Below are 16,032 nucleotides of genomic sequence, written 5' to 3'. Positions count from 1 at the left end.
TATTCAACAAAATTCAGTTCTTGTTTATTTATTTATTTATTTTACTTTTGATAGTATCTAGAATTTTTTATAAAGCTTTGGAACAAGATGGAACTACATAATTACAAACATTGTTTTCAATTGAATACACCTGCATTCTGGATTGAATCTTTTCTATCTGCTGAAAATCCTTTATTTTAACCCAGAATAGAGCCGCAAAATTAATGATGCAAGCCTGTCTCTATCCGTGTTTCCCAATGCCTCCAGGAGGTGGAAGATTTCATGCATTTAACCTGGCAAATCTTTGTACAGCTCTTACTTTAAGTAAAGGATCCAGAATGTTCATCTAAACGTCTTAGACTGACCAGCACATAGGAAATATCTTTAAAGCTAGAGTTCTTTTTGAGACAGGTAGCACTTGTGTCCTTCATTTCCATAAGGACTTCCTTGTGTGACATCAGTGTATCTTGTCCCAGCTGGCAGCCAGGTATTTGTGAGATTAAAAAACACTGGGATGGAGAATTTGACTGCATTTATAAATCTCAGTCTTTTGAAATGATGCCTTAAACTAGGGCGTTGTTTCAGGGCTCTTATTCAGCTTTTGAAGTACATGCCCACCTTCTAAATTTTAAAAGGAAATAAAACCCAAACCAATAAAAAACTCAAAACACAAAAAAAATCCCCCCCCAAACACCACCAAACCCTACCCCTAGAACAAAATGCCCTGCATGTTTGGTAATGATAAGTAGTTGAAAACAAAGTGAGAAAATGCCTAGAGTAGAGGTAGCTGGTTTAAATTCACCCAGTATCTCTCCTGGAAGTCAATTATTTCTCGATTTAGGCTGTGCTAAAATAGAAAATGATGGAATTTAAGCATCTTCTAATAATACAGTCTTCTAATAATTACAATGACATTATTGCTCACTTGCAAATTAAAAAAAATTAAAGTAAATAATTTTTCAGTTTTAGTTGTTTTACCAAGCTTACCCTCCTGTCTCCCCCTCGCCCCAGCCAAAAGTAACCCCAAACCGTAAATGGTCAAACTAGCTTAGTTTAATTTATAGTCTTTGAATAATATATAGGCAGGATCAATAGCATGACACAGTCTGCAGACGAAGGGACTCACCGTCATTCTTTATGGAACTAGAGATTCCCTGTCCTGAGGTGTGCGTGGATTCTCTCCAGGAGACACTGAGGTGGCATGTTTGAAGACCTGGATGTTTTGGTCACCCAGTTTCCTGCTGTGCCCAGAGGCTGCTCTGCCAACACTGTTGCTTCTAATGAAAAAGCCTGCGTAGATTCTTTTTCTACCGAATCCTGCCCTACTTTGTTTAGTAGCCCTCGCACTGCCAACAGAACCTAATTTGCAATGACGACTCTCCATACTGACCACAAAAAAAACTGGGACAGCTAGGACCTAGGCGTAAGTTTGGGCTGTGCCAAACATGGGACTTGGTGGTTAACATGTAAGTAGTTTTTGGAAGAAATCTAGTTCCAAAAAAGGTGGTTAGAACAGCACTGACTCACTTATAAGATTTGGAACTCTGGAAGGTGCTTATGTAAGGGGGGATTTGGTGTTACATGATTTCTCTCAGTGATTTTAGGGCACAAAAGGTATCTGAGGATACTTTGTTTCACTGAAACCAGACTTTTTTGAAGACTTCTGAACCTTATGTCCTGGAAGCTCAACAGAACAAGGATTTTTAATAATACAAAATAACATTTGTGTAGGTTCAGCTGCTACATTCTGGATTACAATATTTCTTCAGGCACCATCCGGTAGTCCTATAGATCTGCTACTGTCCCTCAGAAGCATATATACAAGAATACAGCGTGGTATATTGAGGGAACTTGAAAAGTTGATGGAAGTCGGGTGGCTCAAGGTGATCATAGAATCATAGAGTGATTTGGGTTGGAAGGGACCATGAAGGTCATCCAGTCCAGCCCCCTGCAGTGAGCAGGGACATCTTCAATTCGATCAGGTTGCTCAAAGCCCCATCCAACCTGACATTGAATCTTTCTGGGGATGGGGCATCCACTTTTCTGGGCAACCTGTGCCAGCCTTTCTTCCTAATATGTAGTCTAAACTTCTCTTTTAGTTTAAAATCGTTCCCCCTTGTCCTATTGCTGCAGGCCCTGCTAAAATATTTTCCCCTGTCTGTCTTATAAGGCCCCTTTAAGTATTGAAAGGCTGCAATACGGTCTCCTTGGAGTCTTCTCCAGGCTGAACAACCCCAACTCTCTTAGCTTCTCTTTGTAGGGGAGGTGTTACAAGCTGATCTACTGCTTCAAAATATATAGCAGTTTGTTAATAGACTGACAGTGTTACCAAAGCTTTTGCTTGTGTTACACAGGAATTAGAGGATTGAAGGGGTGATGATGTTGGGTTTTCTGTTTTGTTTTCAACTTGGGAGCTTTTTCCCTGGAAACTGCAAGTGTGTAATTTGGGGAATAACATGTCTAATAATTCTATAGTATTCCTCCATAAATATTATGTTCAAAAATAGTTGGAAAAATAGTATTAATGTGTTTTCAAAGTGTAATTTTGCTCTCTTCCCCCTCACCCTTAGATTCCAGCCAAGAGTATACAGATTCCACTGGAATAGATCTTCATGAATTTTTAGTAAATACGTTAAGAAACAATCCCAGGTAAGCATCAGTCATGTCAACTTTCTATTCTTCTTTCTTATTGTTGCCTGAGGTGTCACACCACCTGGCTTTTTTTTGTGGAGTTTTTTTTCCCCATCTTAAATGTCTCACGCTGTCAGTTATTTTGGATGAGGTTTTGTTGTGCAGGCAGTCTGAAACACCAATACACTGTAATTTGTGTGTTACATGAACGCAGGTTCAGAACTTTGAAATGGTTTAAATGCTTTTAATGTTAAATAGGCAAATAATGAGTTCTGTCTGTGTGCAGTTCTCTTCCCTGAAGGCACTCTAAGACTGTCTCTAAAACTTGTACTCTTTTAGCATCTGCTTGTTCAACCAAACTGCCTTCTCTTATTTTAATCTGCTTTGCACTGAATTTATAGCCAAAGGAACTGTTCATAAGCTGTACCATATAACCGTAGTTGAGATATACATCTTCACTCTGCATATCAGGAACCAAATCTGACCTAATTCAAGTCCATCATTTGTTAGCAGCAGGAGATTAACTTAGTAGAATTGTGCTGCTGCCGCCACAAAAGCTATTCATTCATATAGTAGTTATGTTTTCCAATGTGATCATTTATTAGGATTCCATTTTATTAGATAAAAAATGTAGGAGCTACAATAAAGGGCCAACTCCATTCTGTCCTATAGAGTAAAATCAGAAAGCACAGGCCTCTGCTAGACTCTTACCTTGTTCCTAGTTGTAGTTATAAAGCATCCCAATGAAAAAAAGGAATGGTAGGTGGGAGTCTGCTGTGTGTTTACACACAGGGTAACTGTGAAGCTTAGTTATCCAATGTGCACAAATTATGAACTGTGCCACAGTTTGTTTTATTACATGTTAATGATTTATTTGAACTAGTAGAAGCATGTTTAATGATAATGTTTGTTTCTGTCACCTTGAGCTTTAGCTTTTTCATATTCTTTTAATATCTCATCATGCATCAGTGTGTCTATTTTGAACCCCTTGGTTGTTGGCATGTTGTTGTAGTTCCTGCTGTTCTTGGTACTCTGGCACTTCCAGTGATGCCATGGTGTGCTTCATTATCCAGAGGTTTCTGCAAATCTTGCTACCCCTGCTAACCTACAAGAAACGAGCTAGTTGCTGCCTTTCCTTCCTGAGTCTTCTCAACGATTGCCCTTTCTGTTGAGCCTGTGGGGACAGATTACTTGGAGGATCTTTGTATTTTGGTTTCTGAGATGAGAACAGAATATTTCATTGGGGGAGGAACAATAAAACATGTCTTAATGAGAAGTGAATATTTTGTCCTAAAAAGACTGCATTTGACACCTCGTGGTCTTATTTACAGTCTGCCATCATCCCTTGATTGCAGATCTTGTCTTTGTATTCTTAAGATGAGTACAGCTGCAGTTATTGGAGTGTCTCATATGTGAGCTGCTGTGTTTTTATTTTCAGGGACAGAATGATGCTGCTGAAATTAGAACAGGAAATTTTAGATTTCATTGGTAATAATGAGTAAGTACTGTACTCTTATAGGAAAAAAGAATTCAAGCGTATTCCTGTTATTTAATAAAGCTACTATTCCTTTTTTCCAGAATTCCAAGAAAAAAGTTTCCCCCAATGACATCTTACCATAGAATGCTGTTGCACAGGGTAGCTGCTTACTTTGGATTAGAGCACAATGTGGACCAGAGTGGGAAGTCAGTCATAGTAAATAAAACTAGCAATACAAGAATGTAAGTGTAAAACATCTCAAAAAACCTTTTTGTTGCCTAGTTTTAACACCTGGGATATATTCTGCGATGGTGCTGCGTCTCTAGCAGCAGGGGACTGTCTGCTCTTTGGGAACTGTGCAGCAAGGAGGAGTTGTGAGATCTTTATTGTTCATGTTCCAATGCTGTGTAATAATGCAACTTGTTTCATGTTTAGATCTTTGGGGAAAAAAGGTGTTATTTGTAAATTAAGAATTTTTGTTGCTTTTCTCACAGACGTGCATTGCAATCTTTATTTCCATGAGATAAGAATTCGTATCAACAGTTTGCCTGTTCAAAGTACACTTTTGGAAAAAAGAGCTAGACCTTAACTTAGAACACAACACATCATTTCTGATGTGATGGAGGAAGGGGAAAAGACACGCACAAAGTTGGGGTTTGTGCTGTAAAAATCTAGGAAAATTCTGGCGTTTAAGTCTCTTGTTAGAATGATGTTGCATACAGATCTTATATGGTCCTACAAAATAAACATAGCAAGGAAGGCAGACGTCTCATCGGTGGGAGTGCCAACCAGGTTAATGGGTCATGGCCACTTTACTCTGCAGGCTGGGGAGTTCTTGGAGAAACCACTAGGCAAATCCATACTACAAAAAAAAATTAGTGCCGGGGCCACAGCAGCTCCAAAGTCCTTGCATAGCTGACATATTCATTGAAAGGACCCACCTGTTCTTTCTGTCCTCTGCGCTTTGTCTCCTCTTTCTTCCTCAGAAAGACAAAGGACTAATATGTTGGTATATTTATGTCACCTAGTTTCTAGTTTTAACATAAAGCATTTGCCTGACACTGCTATTAATTGTATTGTGGAGTTTGGTTTTTTGTTTTGGTTTTTTTTCTTTTAAGTACTCTCTGATTTAAATGTGAAAATAGGAGTCGGCAGCTCCTGCATCGTAATCTCAGTCTCTGGACTCTCCATAGGTTTGGAAGAACAAAGTCTAACTATCCACCCTAATTTTATAGTCAGTAGAGCTGAAATAATATACTACACCAAACTTTCACTCCAGTAAACAGTTTCTTGCTCAAAAGTTTCTAGAAAAATTATAGCCTAAGTATATGTTAAACAACTTATGTATTCACGTACGTTGGTTTGCTTTGGCTAGGCATTCTCTGTCTAAATTGACTTACAAAGCCATACATCTAAAAATCTGCATCTGACAGCATCCTTCGACTCAAGGTTTAGTCTAGCACTTCAAATGTGGATTAAGAACTATTAAAAGATTATTTCTTCAGTTTTAAGACTGTTATTTTTCCTACACTGTATTTAATTAGCTAATGGCCTCTGGAAGCCCCCTCTAGGTGTAGTTTCTAATTAGCAGGCATTTCATCTAACCTGCAGACGTTAAGATTCTTAATGTTTTCAATATTCTTATTTTAAATCGCTTTGGATATAAAATAAGAATTTAGAAAGAAAACCTTGGAGGTCTGCTCCATGTTGAATAAACCCAAACTTACCTTTTCCTCATAGGCAGATTCCCGGCTCCATCGCCGATCAGTGATGTTACTGACATGAACAACCCAGTGCATACTGGGACGTCTCAGTGGAGTGGGAAGTTGGTGATTGCAGGGCAGTAAATTCAGGGACCTTTAAAAGAAAGAGGTAAGACAGTCTAAAGGTTCTCTGAAATGCCTGCTAATTATTTTTGGGCATCCAGTAACTGATAGTTAGGCCTGGCTGTTTTGCAGAAAAAGATCAGATTCATACACATGTGTGGGTAATGAATAAAGAAACAGAAAAGAGTTTATCTATGTTTTGCCTTTTATTAGGCAAATTTTTTTCCTGATTGCCTGATGACTTCTCTTATGATGGCAGTAGTTTTATTTTTTATGTACTCGATTTCTATTTTTAATAACAAGGGTTTGCAAAATCTCATTTTCTTTCACAAAGTAGATGAAATACCAAAGCAGTATATATAATCTGTTGCTTCTTCCTTTTGCTGTGATCTTGTGAAGCTCTTGCTTGCCTGCATTATACTGTTCTTCTTCTCTTGCTTTATTGCTACTTAACTTCGTTTTAGAAATTTCTAAGTTTCAGTGCTTTCTCCTCTATCTTCTCCTCTTCTGTTTTCCCTTGAACTGAATTCAGAGGTATTGCAACTCTAGCAGAAAGCACCTATCTTCACTTCCACGCATGCCCAGTATCCATTGCATGGCACCAGTCTGGATTCGAGAGCACTTCTGATTCCCCAAGGGCATGTGGTTTGCTTGCTACCTTAATTGGAAATTCAAGTAAAAGCTTTGATGGAGGAAGAGATTTTAAAAGCAGGTTTGTTGTACATCAGGAACAGGACTTGTCAGGGGTACACTTCATCTTAGGTTTTTGGAGAACCAAAATCTATCGCTTCAGTTAGAATGTTAAATATATTTAGCATTAATCTTGAGTGTATTTCAGTTTGTTCCACTGTGTGTAGTAAATGTTTACAAAACCATAATTTTTTTCTTTCTAACAACTTTTCATAGACCTGATCAAAAGTTTTGTGAGCATATAAAGGATGAGAAGAGTGATGATTTCCAGAAGCGGTACATCCTTAAAAGAGATAACTCTAGTTTAGACAAAGATGACAACCAGGTAAATACATATGGATTACTTCCTTCCACTTGCTGTATTGGACTGTGTGTTTATACTATTTTCCTGTAGAAGTTGACACTGTATCACTTAATTTAGATGAGAATACGATTAAAAGATGACAGAAGAAGTAAATCCATAGAAGAACGTGAAGAAGAATATCAGAGAGCTAGAGAAAGAATATTTGCACAAGATGTATGTATCAAAGAAAATCTTACAGTGTTTTGTATGAATACTTCACGCTCATACATACACATGTGGCTTTTGTTAAGATACTTCTTCCAGGACACTTTCTATATCTGAATGGTACTGAGCAGATAAGAATCATGACCGTGACCTGAGTGGGTTTTCAATCATACTGATTTTACTGAGAAATTTTGTTTTCTCTAATCAGTACTGTACGAAAATCAAGCAGCCTTCAAGAGTTGTTTTGATGTGTTGTCTAGCATTACCTTTTTTAATGCATTATTTTGCCTCATTATTTGAAATTCAAGTTACAGAGTTTCGGTACTGCAATCATTTCAGTTATTACTCAGAGCAATGGTTATTTAAAAAACAAAAACAATTAGAAAAAATGAAACTAAAAACCAAAACATTTTTTCTCACTTGTGTCTACATCAAACACATCTTATGAGTAGTCACAGTATAATCATTTGAATTCCTATATGTGAAATTTCAGACAAATTGAGAAATCTAGTCTCTTGACTGGAGTTATAAAGCAGGACAGCATTGCAAACTGTAATTCAATCACAAGTAGTGATTGACTAAATAGAGCAAAACAGAACAAATATGTCATAACAAAATAGTGTTACTTCTAATAATCCACTTTTTCTGACATTTATCTGTAGCTCTTGCACTTCCAAAACCAGATTCTTGTTCTGAAGAACAGTTATGAGCTCCGAGAGGATTATTTGCTCTATCCAAATATTTTCCAAAAGGCAGCTTTTGTTCACCTTGAAAAAGAATAGTATTTTGGATATAAAATTACCTTTTCCTTTCTTTTACTCATTTACCATGTATGGTACCCTTAGAATCTAAATGTTAAAGTCATGGTCAGGGGCAGGCAACATGATGAAGTTATCAGTAGTCTTTTTGATTGTGTATTCTGTCTTACTTTTTAGCATATGTGTACTTGTACCCAAAGAATTCAGTACAGTCATTACAGTAGCCAGTGTCATCATCTATTTCACACTTCCAAGCCGAGGGCAGGGCAGCTTAGGTGGTGTTAAAAGCCTTGTGAAGTCATGTTAGCAGGAACTTACATAGGGAGCAAAGGCCCAAGGGAAGAGTTGTAACTTAAATAAAATACCGATCTGAACAAAATGGTCAGCATTTTAACTATTCTAATGCTAACTTTTATTTTCTGCAGACGGGCCTTTTTATATTGTCCTTTATTTCCCCGTATGCACCAGGGAGGTTAAGTTTTCAGGCAGCTTAATATAAAGAGGATGGTGTAAAAGTCTGTGTGTAACAGAAAAGACTCCAAATTGCAGCATGTTTTGTTACTACACTGTTGTAGGGGTTCTAGATGCCATTTGTATTAATTTCTACACTTCTCTGCCCCTCAGTCCCTGTATTCCCAAGAGAATTATTTCACTGATAAAAGGTAAGAAAATTTGCAGTTTAATTCTGTTTCATTTTCCTGTTCCTTGAATAAATATTAAGCTATCTTATTAAAATGTCAACAGAATCCAGGAGGAAGAAACTAATAGTACCCAACAAAGACGACAGATACTTAGGTATTTGATGCTTTCTTTAAAAAAAAATAGATCCCAAAGTATTCTGCATGCATTTCATCTTTTCTTTCTTTTTTTTCTTTTTCTTTTTCCTTATTTTGTAATTGATGCTTGTGCTAAAAGTTTAGTTTATAACTTACAGAATCAATAAGGAAACATCAGGGACCTCAGCCAACAGCCATCAGAGCAGTACTGAGAATGAGCTGAAGTATTGTGAACCCCGTCCCTGGAGCAGCACCGACTCCGACAGCTCCCTCCGCAATCTGAAGCCGGCTGTAACGAAAGCCAGCAGCTTCAGTGGGATCTCAGTTCTGACAAGAGGAGATAGCTCTGGAAGCAGCAAAAGTACAGGCAGGCTCTCCAAGACAGGTATGTTAAAATCTGTGCAAATGCATAGCTACGTAGCTGGTCAGATACTTGATGGGTGTGTATTGTAGAGGCCTCGGTCTCGTAGGTGCTCCGTGCACGCAGCTCCTTCTGGATACAGTGGGTGCCGCACACGTAGCATGACTACAGACCTAGCCTGTGGTGCTCAGCTGCCCTGGAGAGCTAGGATTCAGGTAACAAATTCCAGACTTCTGACTGTAGAAGTAGAATTTTAAAGTGTTATAGATGGTTTTAAGCTCATATGCATTTCATCTTATACAAAGTATTTGGAAACCTCTATGAACTTCTGTACTTTATTCAAAATAAAAACTTACAGCGTAGTTCTTCAGTTCCAGTGTGGCAAAGTTACGTTGTGCCCTCTTAGGAAACTATGCTGTCCTTATAACTAGGAAAAAAACAGAATTAAAGCCTGAGATTTATTAGTTACAACTATTTGTTGTGTTAACTTTCAATGTCATTGTTAAATTTAAGTTAATATGGCTTAAAAACTTTTAGACTGCTGAAAAACCAGATCAGTGGAACCAAGTGTACTGTTTAATTTTAAGATGCGGAATGGATGGGGGAAAAGGCTCATTTTATAAGAGCCTGGGTTTCACAGGTATGTTAACTTGTAGTTAATGTCAAAACAAAAATCACAGAAAATATGGATAGAAATCTTCTGTTGGTCAAAAAAGAAATTTAGTAAATAATTGTATTCCAAATGCCAACATAATTTGATCCAGTAGATAATGTTGGTTGTGGCAAACTGAGGCTTGCGATACCTCGGTGGGATTACAGATGTGCTACTTCAGAATTTGAAGTAGAACTGTAACAAAGATGATTATTGTTGTTGTTGTTGTTATTATTATTATTATTACTTGCCTGTGTTACACTTGGCTTTGATCTTTATGAAACTTGTTTCTAATGAGGACCTGTTGAACATTTTTGCTTTCCCTTAAACCACCACTAGCTCATAGGTATAGCACCACACTCCTGCATCTTAATGCAGCAAACCAGTTACAAATTCTGTTTGTTCGTTGTGTACTTGTATAAAAAACTACATTCCAAGTTACTTTTGCATATGCTATAAAATTGTGCCATCTTATTGAGCTTTTTCATTTAGCTGTGTAGTAATACTATTTGGCACAGCTTGAGAAGAAGCCAGAACCTAACAATAGCGTGTATATAAAATATATTCTAGAAATCTGTAACTTCTAAATTGCAAGAACATAAAAGGATTCTTAAAATTTCACTGGAAACTTGTGGCATTTGGAGAGTTCTAGTTGCCGCTTCACTGCAATTACAGGTTGTGGTGCTTTTGCATGTGTTGAGGTTGGATTTGTTTGTTCGTTTTGATCAAGGGTGTGATTTGCTTTAATTGTGATGGCTTGAGCCTAATTTCTCTACATAATCTAGAAGTGGATACACTTGTAAACAGATGTATTCAAAGTAACTCTGGTCAGGTGAAGATGAATTTAGAGAGCTGGGCTGTGCTCTTTTGCGCAGTTCACAATTAATGGCTTTGTATTTCACTTCAATTAGCAATAGTCATAGCAGATGTTTCAAGCTGTCTTACATTTTCCTACACACAAGTAGAAGGATTACGATAAGAAATTTTATGAAGAACCACGAAGGTCACAGCCCTTTTTGAGTCTTGCTTTCTCTTCTAGATTGTATAGAGGCTGCTAACAAAGAGGTCTTAAATTTAAAACCATTGTATTCTACCTCCAAATACTGCAAGTATCATAGCAAAGACCTAATGAAAAGTATGCTTTAGGTATACAATGATTTAGGAACAGTGCAGTTCTACAGACCGTTGGACTTTGGGAATATCGCTTTGAGCTGCATGCGTTGGCTTTCAGAAAGCTCAGGGTCTGGTTCTCCACTGCCTTGCAGTGTTTATTGTCATTCATATCTTTAAAATTATTATTGCTTTCAATCAGCTATTTCATATTCACTTTGAACTTTGAATTGTTGCATAAAGCAAGGCTAAAGCTACCCTATTACATAATTTTTTCTAGCTATGTTCTTGATTTCAGCCTGAAAATGGTCAGAGGAGGGGGAAAAAAAGTAGTTAAGGGGTTTTATTATTCTGCAGTTTGTTCAGCAGGTGAAGAGAAGATCTGACACCTAGTAGTAAGAAGATGATGGTCATTGCTGATGTGCAGGCTCCGCAGAGCACGTGTATTTGAAGTGCCATGCGTTACCACAGAGCCTGCACATGTGCAGTATTGGTAGGCTGTGCGTTCATCACTTCGGTGTATCTAACTGATAACAGTGCATGCATCAGTTTGGAGTAAGTGACCAGTTGTTTAAGTGAATTGTGGATGAACTGAGTGCCAGCACATGTGTATATGGGCAGGCGTGTATTTTCTGTCCAGAAAATCAGAGCTAGGTACAGAAGCCTCACTTTACAGTGCAAAGCAGTGCCGAACCGACCCTTGGTTCACAGAAGGAATTCTGTCATGGTATTCCAGGGGAGATGAAGGGGGAGTTCATTGAGAAAGTCACTGTTTAATAATGTACTTAACGCTGAGCTTTTAAGAGTGGGCATTTACAAGTATGTATTGTGAGCATGATGTTTCTGTCTCTAGGTAAAAACAATTTCTCGTTACTCCTCTCCTAGGTTCAGAGTCTTCTAGTAGTGTAGGGTCATCCACGGGTTCTCTTTCTCATACCCAGCAGCCTCTTCCAGTGCCAGCTTTAAGCCAGCCTTCTCATGGCACACCTGCCGTCTATCCAACCGTCAGCACTAGTAGCTCTCTCTCCTTTGATGGTGGCATAAGCGGGCAAGTGGCACCTCCTAGCACTAGCTTCTTTTTGCTTCCCTTGGAAGCGGCAGGCATACCGCCTGGCAGTGTTCTGATCAACCCTCAAACAGGTTGGTACACGCTTGTGGATGTTTTTGTTACAATTGAGAACTTGGAGAAAAATGCACGAGTGTTACTTAAACTGAATGTCAGTAGTGTCTTTTCTTTTCTCTTAATTTTTTTTTTTTTTCCTGTGTTCGTGTTTGTTCCATGCACCTAATTTAAAAAGAAAGCATGACTCTAGGATAAAAAGAATAAATAAACTCACTTCATTGAATGGTTTGGGCTGGAAGGGACCTTAAAGATCATCCAGTTCCAACCCACATCTCCCACTGGGCCACTCTTGGTATTCTCTAGTAGAGTTTTAATTTCTGTTTAAACTTCTAGTGAGCAATGAGCACAAAATATAAAAATCCTATGATTTATTATCCAGAACACAGAACAACTTAAATTAATGGTTTTGGATTTTCTGGGGAGAGGGAGAAGTCTTTTCCACAGCTAGTATAAAACAGTTTCGGCAAGGGGAGAGAGCCTGAAGAAGTATTCATTTTGACTTGAAGGAATTTATTATCCTTTGTTTTGTCGCAACATATTCTTGTTTCTTTGTACTTGTGACACTGATTTAATGCAAATGAAAGAAAGCAGGAAATTACATGTGATTTTTAAACTTCTGTTTAAAACAGGGTTAAATCAGTGTTCACATAATTGGCCAATACTGATATTTTTAGTAAGTAGTAGGAAATTGATGCTTCATAATGAGGATCCGAGGAGATGTGTGGCTGCCTGTCTAGATGAAATGACTAGTTAGCATTCTCCAGGCAAATTCTATAACTGAAGGGCTTAACACCGCAGTAGATACATTAAGGAAAAAGAGAAATTTAAATCAATTGCTGTTGTAAACAAAATGAAATTTTTATATTTAATGATTTTGCATACAGATATGCTGCATAGGGGTTCTCTTAAATCCCTTACTGTATAAACAGAAAGTTTAAGGCAACCCTGCCAAAAATCGCTTATACCTGACAAGCTGCGGTATCTAATTGTCATAGGTAGCTGTTGGATGTGGAGGAGAATGTCTTGCCATCTGAGATCTAGGGTCTGGACAACAGAACTGGAAAACCAAGTCAATAGTTGTAATGTGATAGGTGTACATAGTATACACAAATTTTCCATGGTGTGTGTTGAGTATCTGAAGACAAATACGATAAGTGGACAAGTTTTGCTTTAAACATAAGTGAGTTTAGTGTTTCTGTACACTGAAGGACTTTGTGCTCTATGTTAAATATGAAGGCTGTCACTCTTCATATTATAAGTTTATAGCACGACTGTGTTAAAACCAATAGAGTAAAACCTGTACAGCTGAAAAGGTATTGCAAGGCCCTGAAATGGTGTCATGAGCTTAAAAGTGATTTCATGTAAACCGTGATAAGGTTTTTATTAAACAGATAGTGGGTCTTGTGTCCCCTTCCTTTCAGTTATGTGTTTGTCTGCATTTTGCATGTCATTAGCTTCACGTTCTTCCTCCTGTAATGCTGGCCATTTACACTGTTGAATTGATAGGACTTCCACATAGCAACAGGGAAAGGCAGAGAAACAAATGGGATTGAGAAGTTTTTTCATCAGACAGTGTCCTGGCCCTCAGAAAAGGCAGAATTGTAGACCTGACTCTGTTTGATATTCATTAAAATTAGCTTGTTTTTCAAATTGTATTCTTCCAGTGTTTTATCCGTTTTTAATGTATTTAAACCAGTCACTAATAGACTTCCATGACAGAAGATTGTAACTGTCTAATGAGTGCCTGATGGGAGATGTAATACACTTCCAGAATAAGGAATATCTAGGTTCAGATAAACTTTGGACTAATGTACTCGAATCATTATATTCTGTAGTTGTTCATCTCGGTTTATGGTTCCAAGTAACAGTCAGAGTTGAAAACCATGGATGAGTGTCTCAGCATTTTTGACCGATCTCGTGACCTTAGGTCAGCAGAGTCAGTCTCTCAGCAGTTGGAGGTGGTAATTAGTTCTACTTCAGCCACTGCAGGAAACAAGTTAAGCTCCAGTGATTACCAGAAAGTGGTAGAAGGAAATAAGAGAATCTGACTCTCTGTTTACGTAAATATTCCCAATCCTTGAGCATTAAAGAGAAATCCATTCAGCTAAATTGAACCCAGACAGACTGTTCATGCCTCCTGTCTCTCTGGCATCGATTGCCTCAGTCCTCTCTTCAGTAACTTTTAGAGTTTTATGTTGGCCAGTTGCATCTAAATATGATAGGATGATGAGGTCTGTAGGAGCGTTAATCTGCTTTGACAGGACCCCATATGGAGTGGAGAGGCTTTAGTCTCAGTTTCTACCTTTCTGGAAAGACTCTCAAACAAGAAAATATTCTTATTGGAGGAGAGAAAAATTTACGTCAGTAGTTGGACCTTGAGCATGAAAATAAGCCAGTGCAAGACACGTGTCAGTAAGGAGCTAGACACTGGTACTTGCTAGCTAGTCTGTCCTTCCTTTCACTTGTTTTGATTTTTCCCAACCCAAAGACCAGAATAAATGAAAAATTTTAGACAAAATCAAATTTGCTTGTTTATAATTGACTTTTAAGATGTTTATTTGTTTAATTCTCTTTCATTAGTCCACTGCTGTAATATGGAAGTTGCAAGTTAATAAACAGGGGAAGAGTAGTACATTATTTCATTTGAAAGCCACTTCATCCCTGAATAGGGGAAGAGAGTCCTTTACCAGTAATGTCCTTAGCAGTTGTGGGAGTGCCATTGCAATTAGGTTTTTTATATATATGATTTAAATACTTGGCTTTAAGCTCTCCTGTGTTTTGATTGGTGTTCTAACTGATTGAAGGAAAATCGTTTAACTGTCTTCTTAAAAGATCCTTAAAATAATATTTGTAGTAGTATTTTTCTTTATTACTCCTGCCTTTTTCAATCCAGTTCATTCAAAACAAGTTTTCAAGACAAGCAGGTTACAGCAAATATGTATCTGTATTCACTAAGTAAAGGCTGGGGTATATTTTGTTTACCTTGAATGTTTTTTTTCTTAACTGCATGTATGTTGTTGAATGAGGCCTGTTTAGTCATTGCTATTATAGATGTGGGGATTTGGTGTAAGCCTGTCATAGAAAACAGCATGACTTCGCTTATTTTCAGTGTTTATGGTGTTACTTATGTTGCCTACTGTAAAAGCATTTGTCTTTATGGTGCAGCTGGCTGTCATTTGGTTGTGTTTCTCTTTCAACTTTTCAGGCCAGCCATTCCTTAATCCTGACGGCACTCCAGTTGTGTACAATCCTCCTATGCCTCAGCAACCTGTTAGGACCCAAGTGCCTGGACCTCCGCAACAGCCACCTCTTCCCGCACCACCTCAGCAGCAGCCAGCAGCTAACCAGCTCCTCTCACAGGTGCACATGTCAAATATATGATGCTCCTACTGGTGACTGAAGCTGTCACGTTGCTGTCTGGTAACAAGAGATCACTAGGTTGCTTCTGTTGAAACCTGAATTAAGAAGCAGTAGCTGCCCACATGTGGGTAACTGGAACTTTTTCCCCTTGGTCCTCAAAACTATCAGTTCTGCTAATAACAGAACATGGTAGGTAGCCTTTCCTTAGAAATGTAGAAGGTATTTAAATATGAAAATGTTACAATATCAAGAACATACCAAACCTCGATTGCTCTGGAAGAGAGGTTCTGCCATCATCACTAGTCATGCTGTAGTCATGTAATATAGTGAGTGATCTGGGAAGAGAGTTAATCCAACTGAAGTCTTTGTTCCCTTGTCTAAAGGTTATTTTTCAGCCAGATGAGTTCTTGAGCTGTACCACACAAGCAGTACTGATGGCACAACAGAGGTAGCTTAGGACTGGTAGAGCGTGAACACATCAACGCCTCTTCAGTAGTGCTTTGGCTTACTTTACTCACAAAACTGCATGCTGAATAACAGGATGTATTTTATCTGTCTCATCCTGTACAAGAGGAATTCAGTAAAGCAGGCAAGATCAAAGATGACCTCAGCCCTTGCAGAAGAACAAAAGAAAAGCAGAGAGTGTGTATGGGCAGGAGAAGAGAGGGTTCTACGTCTTTCAGCAGCTGTTTCAGGCACCGAGATACTGGCTGTGATCTCTTATAGTATTTTGAAATGTCATCAAAAAGTTATTTCTAGAACTTCATCTAAACCTTTATCC

At 38.1% G+C, this 16,032-nt stretch overlaps 1 protein-coding gene across 17 annotated transcripts in view; it reads left to right on the top strand.

The window, feature by feature from the left end:
- Positions 1–16,032, top strand: part of R3HDM1 (R3H domain containing 1) — a 90,319-nt gene that overhangs the window by 50,732 nt on the left and 23,555 nt on the right. For 12 of the 17 annotated variants that reach the window (XM_054070744.1, XM_054070753.1, XM_054070752.1 and 9 more), the window contains 10 exons: positions 2,550–2,628; positions 4,049–4,108; positions 4,189–4,329; positions 6,820–6,928; positions 7,025–7,120; positions 8,494–8,531; positions 8,614–8,664; positions 8,804–9,030; positions 11,654–11,908; positions 15,097–15,251. In XM_054070744.1, the coding sequence (XP_053926719.1) occupies positions 2,550–2,628; positions 4,049–4,108; positions 4,189–4,329; positions 6,820–6,928; positions 7,025–7,120; positions 8,494–8,531; positions 8,614–8,664; positions 8,804–9,030; positions 11,654–11,908; positions 15,097–15,251 (1,211 nt within the window). The remainder of the gene's footprint in view (positions 1–2,549; positions 2,629–4,048; positions 4,109–4,188; positions 4,330–6,819; positions 6,929–7,024; positions 7,121–8,493; positions 8,532–8,613; positions 8,665–8,803; positions 9,031–11,653; positions 11,909–15,096; positions 15,252–16,032) is intronic. The other 5 variants (XM_054070754.1, XM_054070757.1, XM_054070748.1 and 2 more) reach the window with 4 other exon arrangements.

The sequence above is a fragment of the Cuculus canorus genome, chromosome 6, assembly GCF_017976375.1.
Source record: "Cuculus canorus isolate bCucCan1 chromosome 6, bCucCan1.pri, whole genome shotgun sequence".
NCBI lineage: Eukaryota > Metazoa > Chordata > Aves > Cuculiformes > Cuculidae > Cuculus > Cuculus canorus.
The sequence above is the reverse complement of the archived record's forward strand: the minus strand, read 5'-3'. Positions and strand labels throughout refer to the sequence as shown.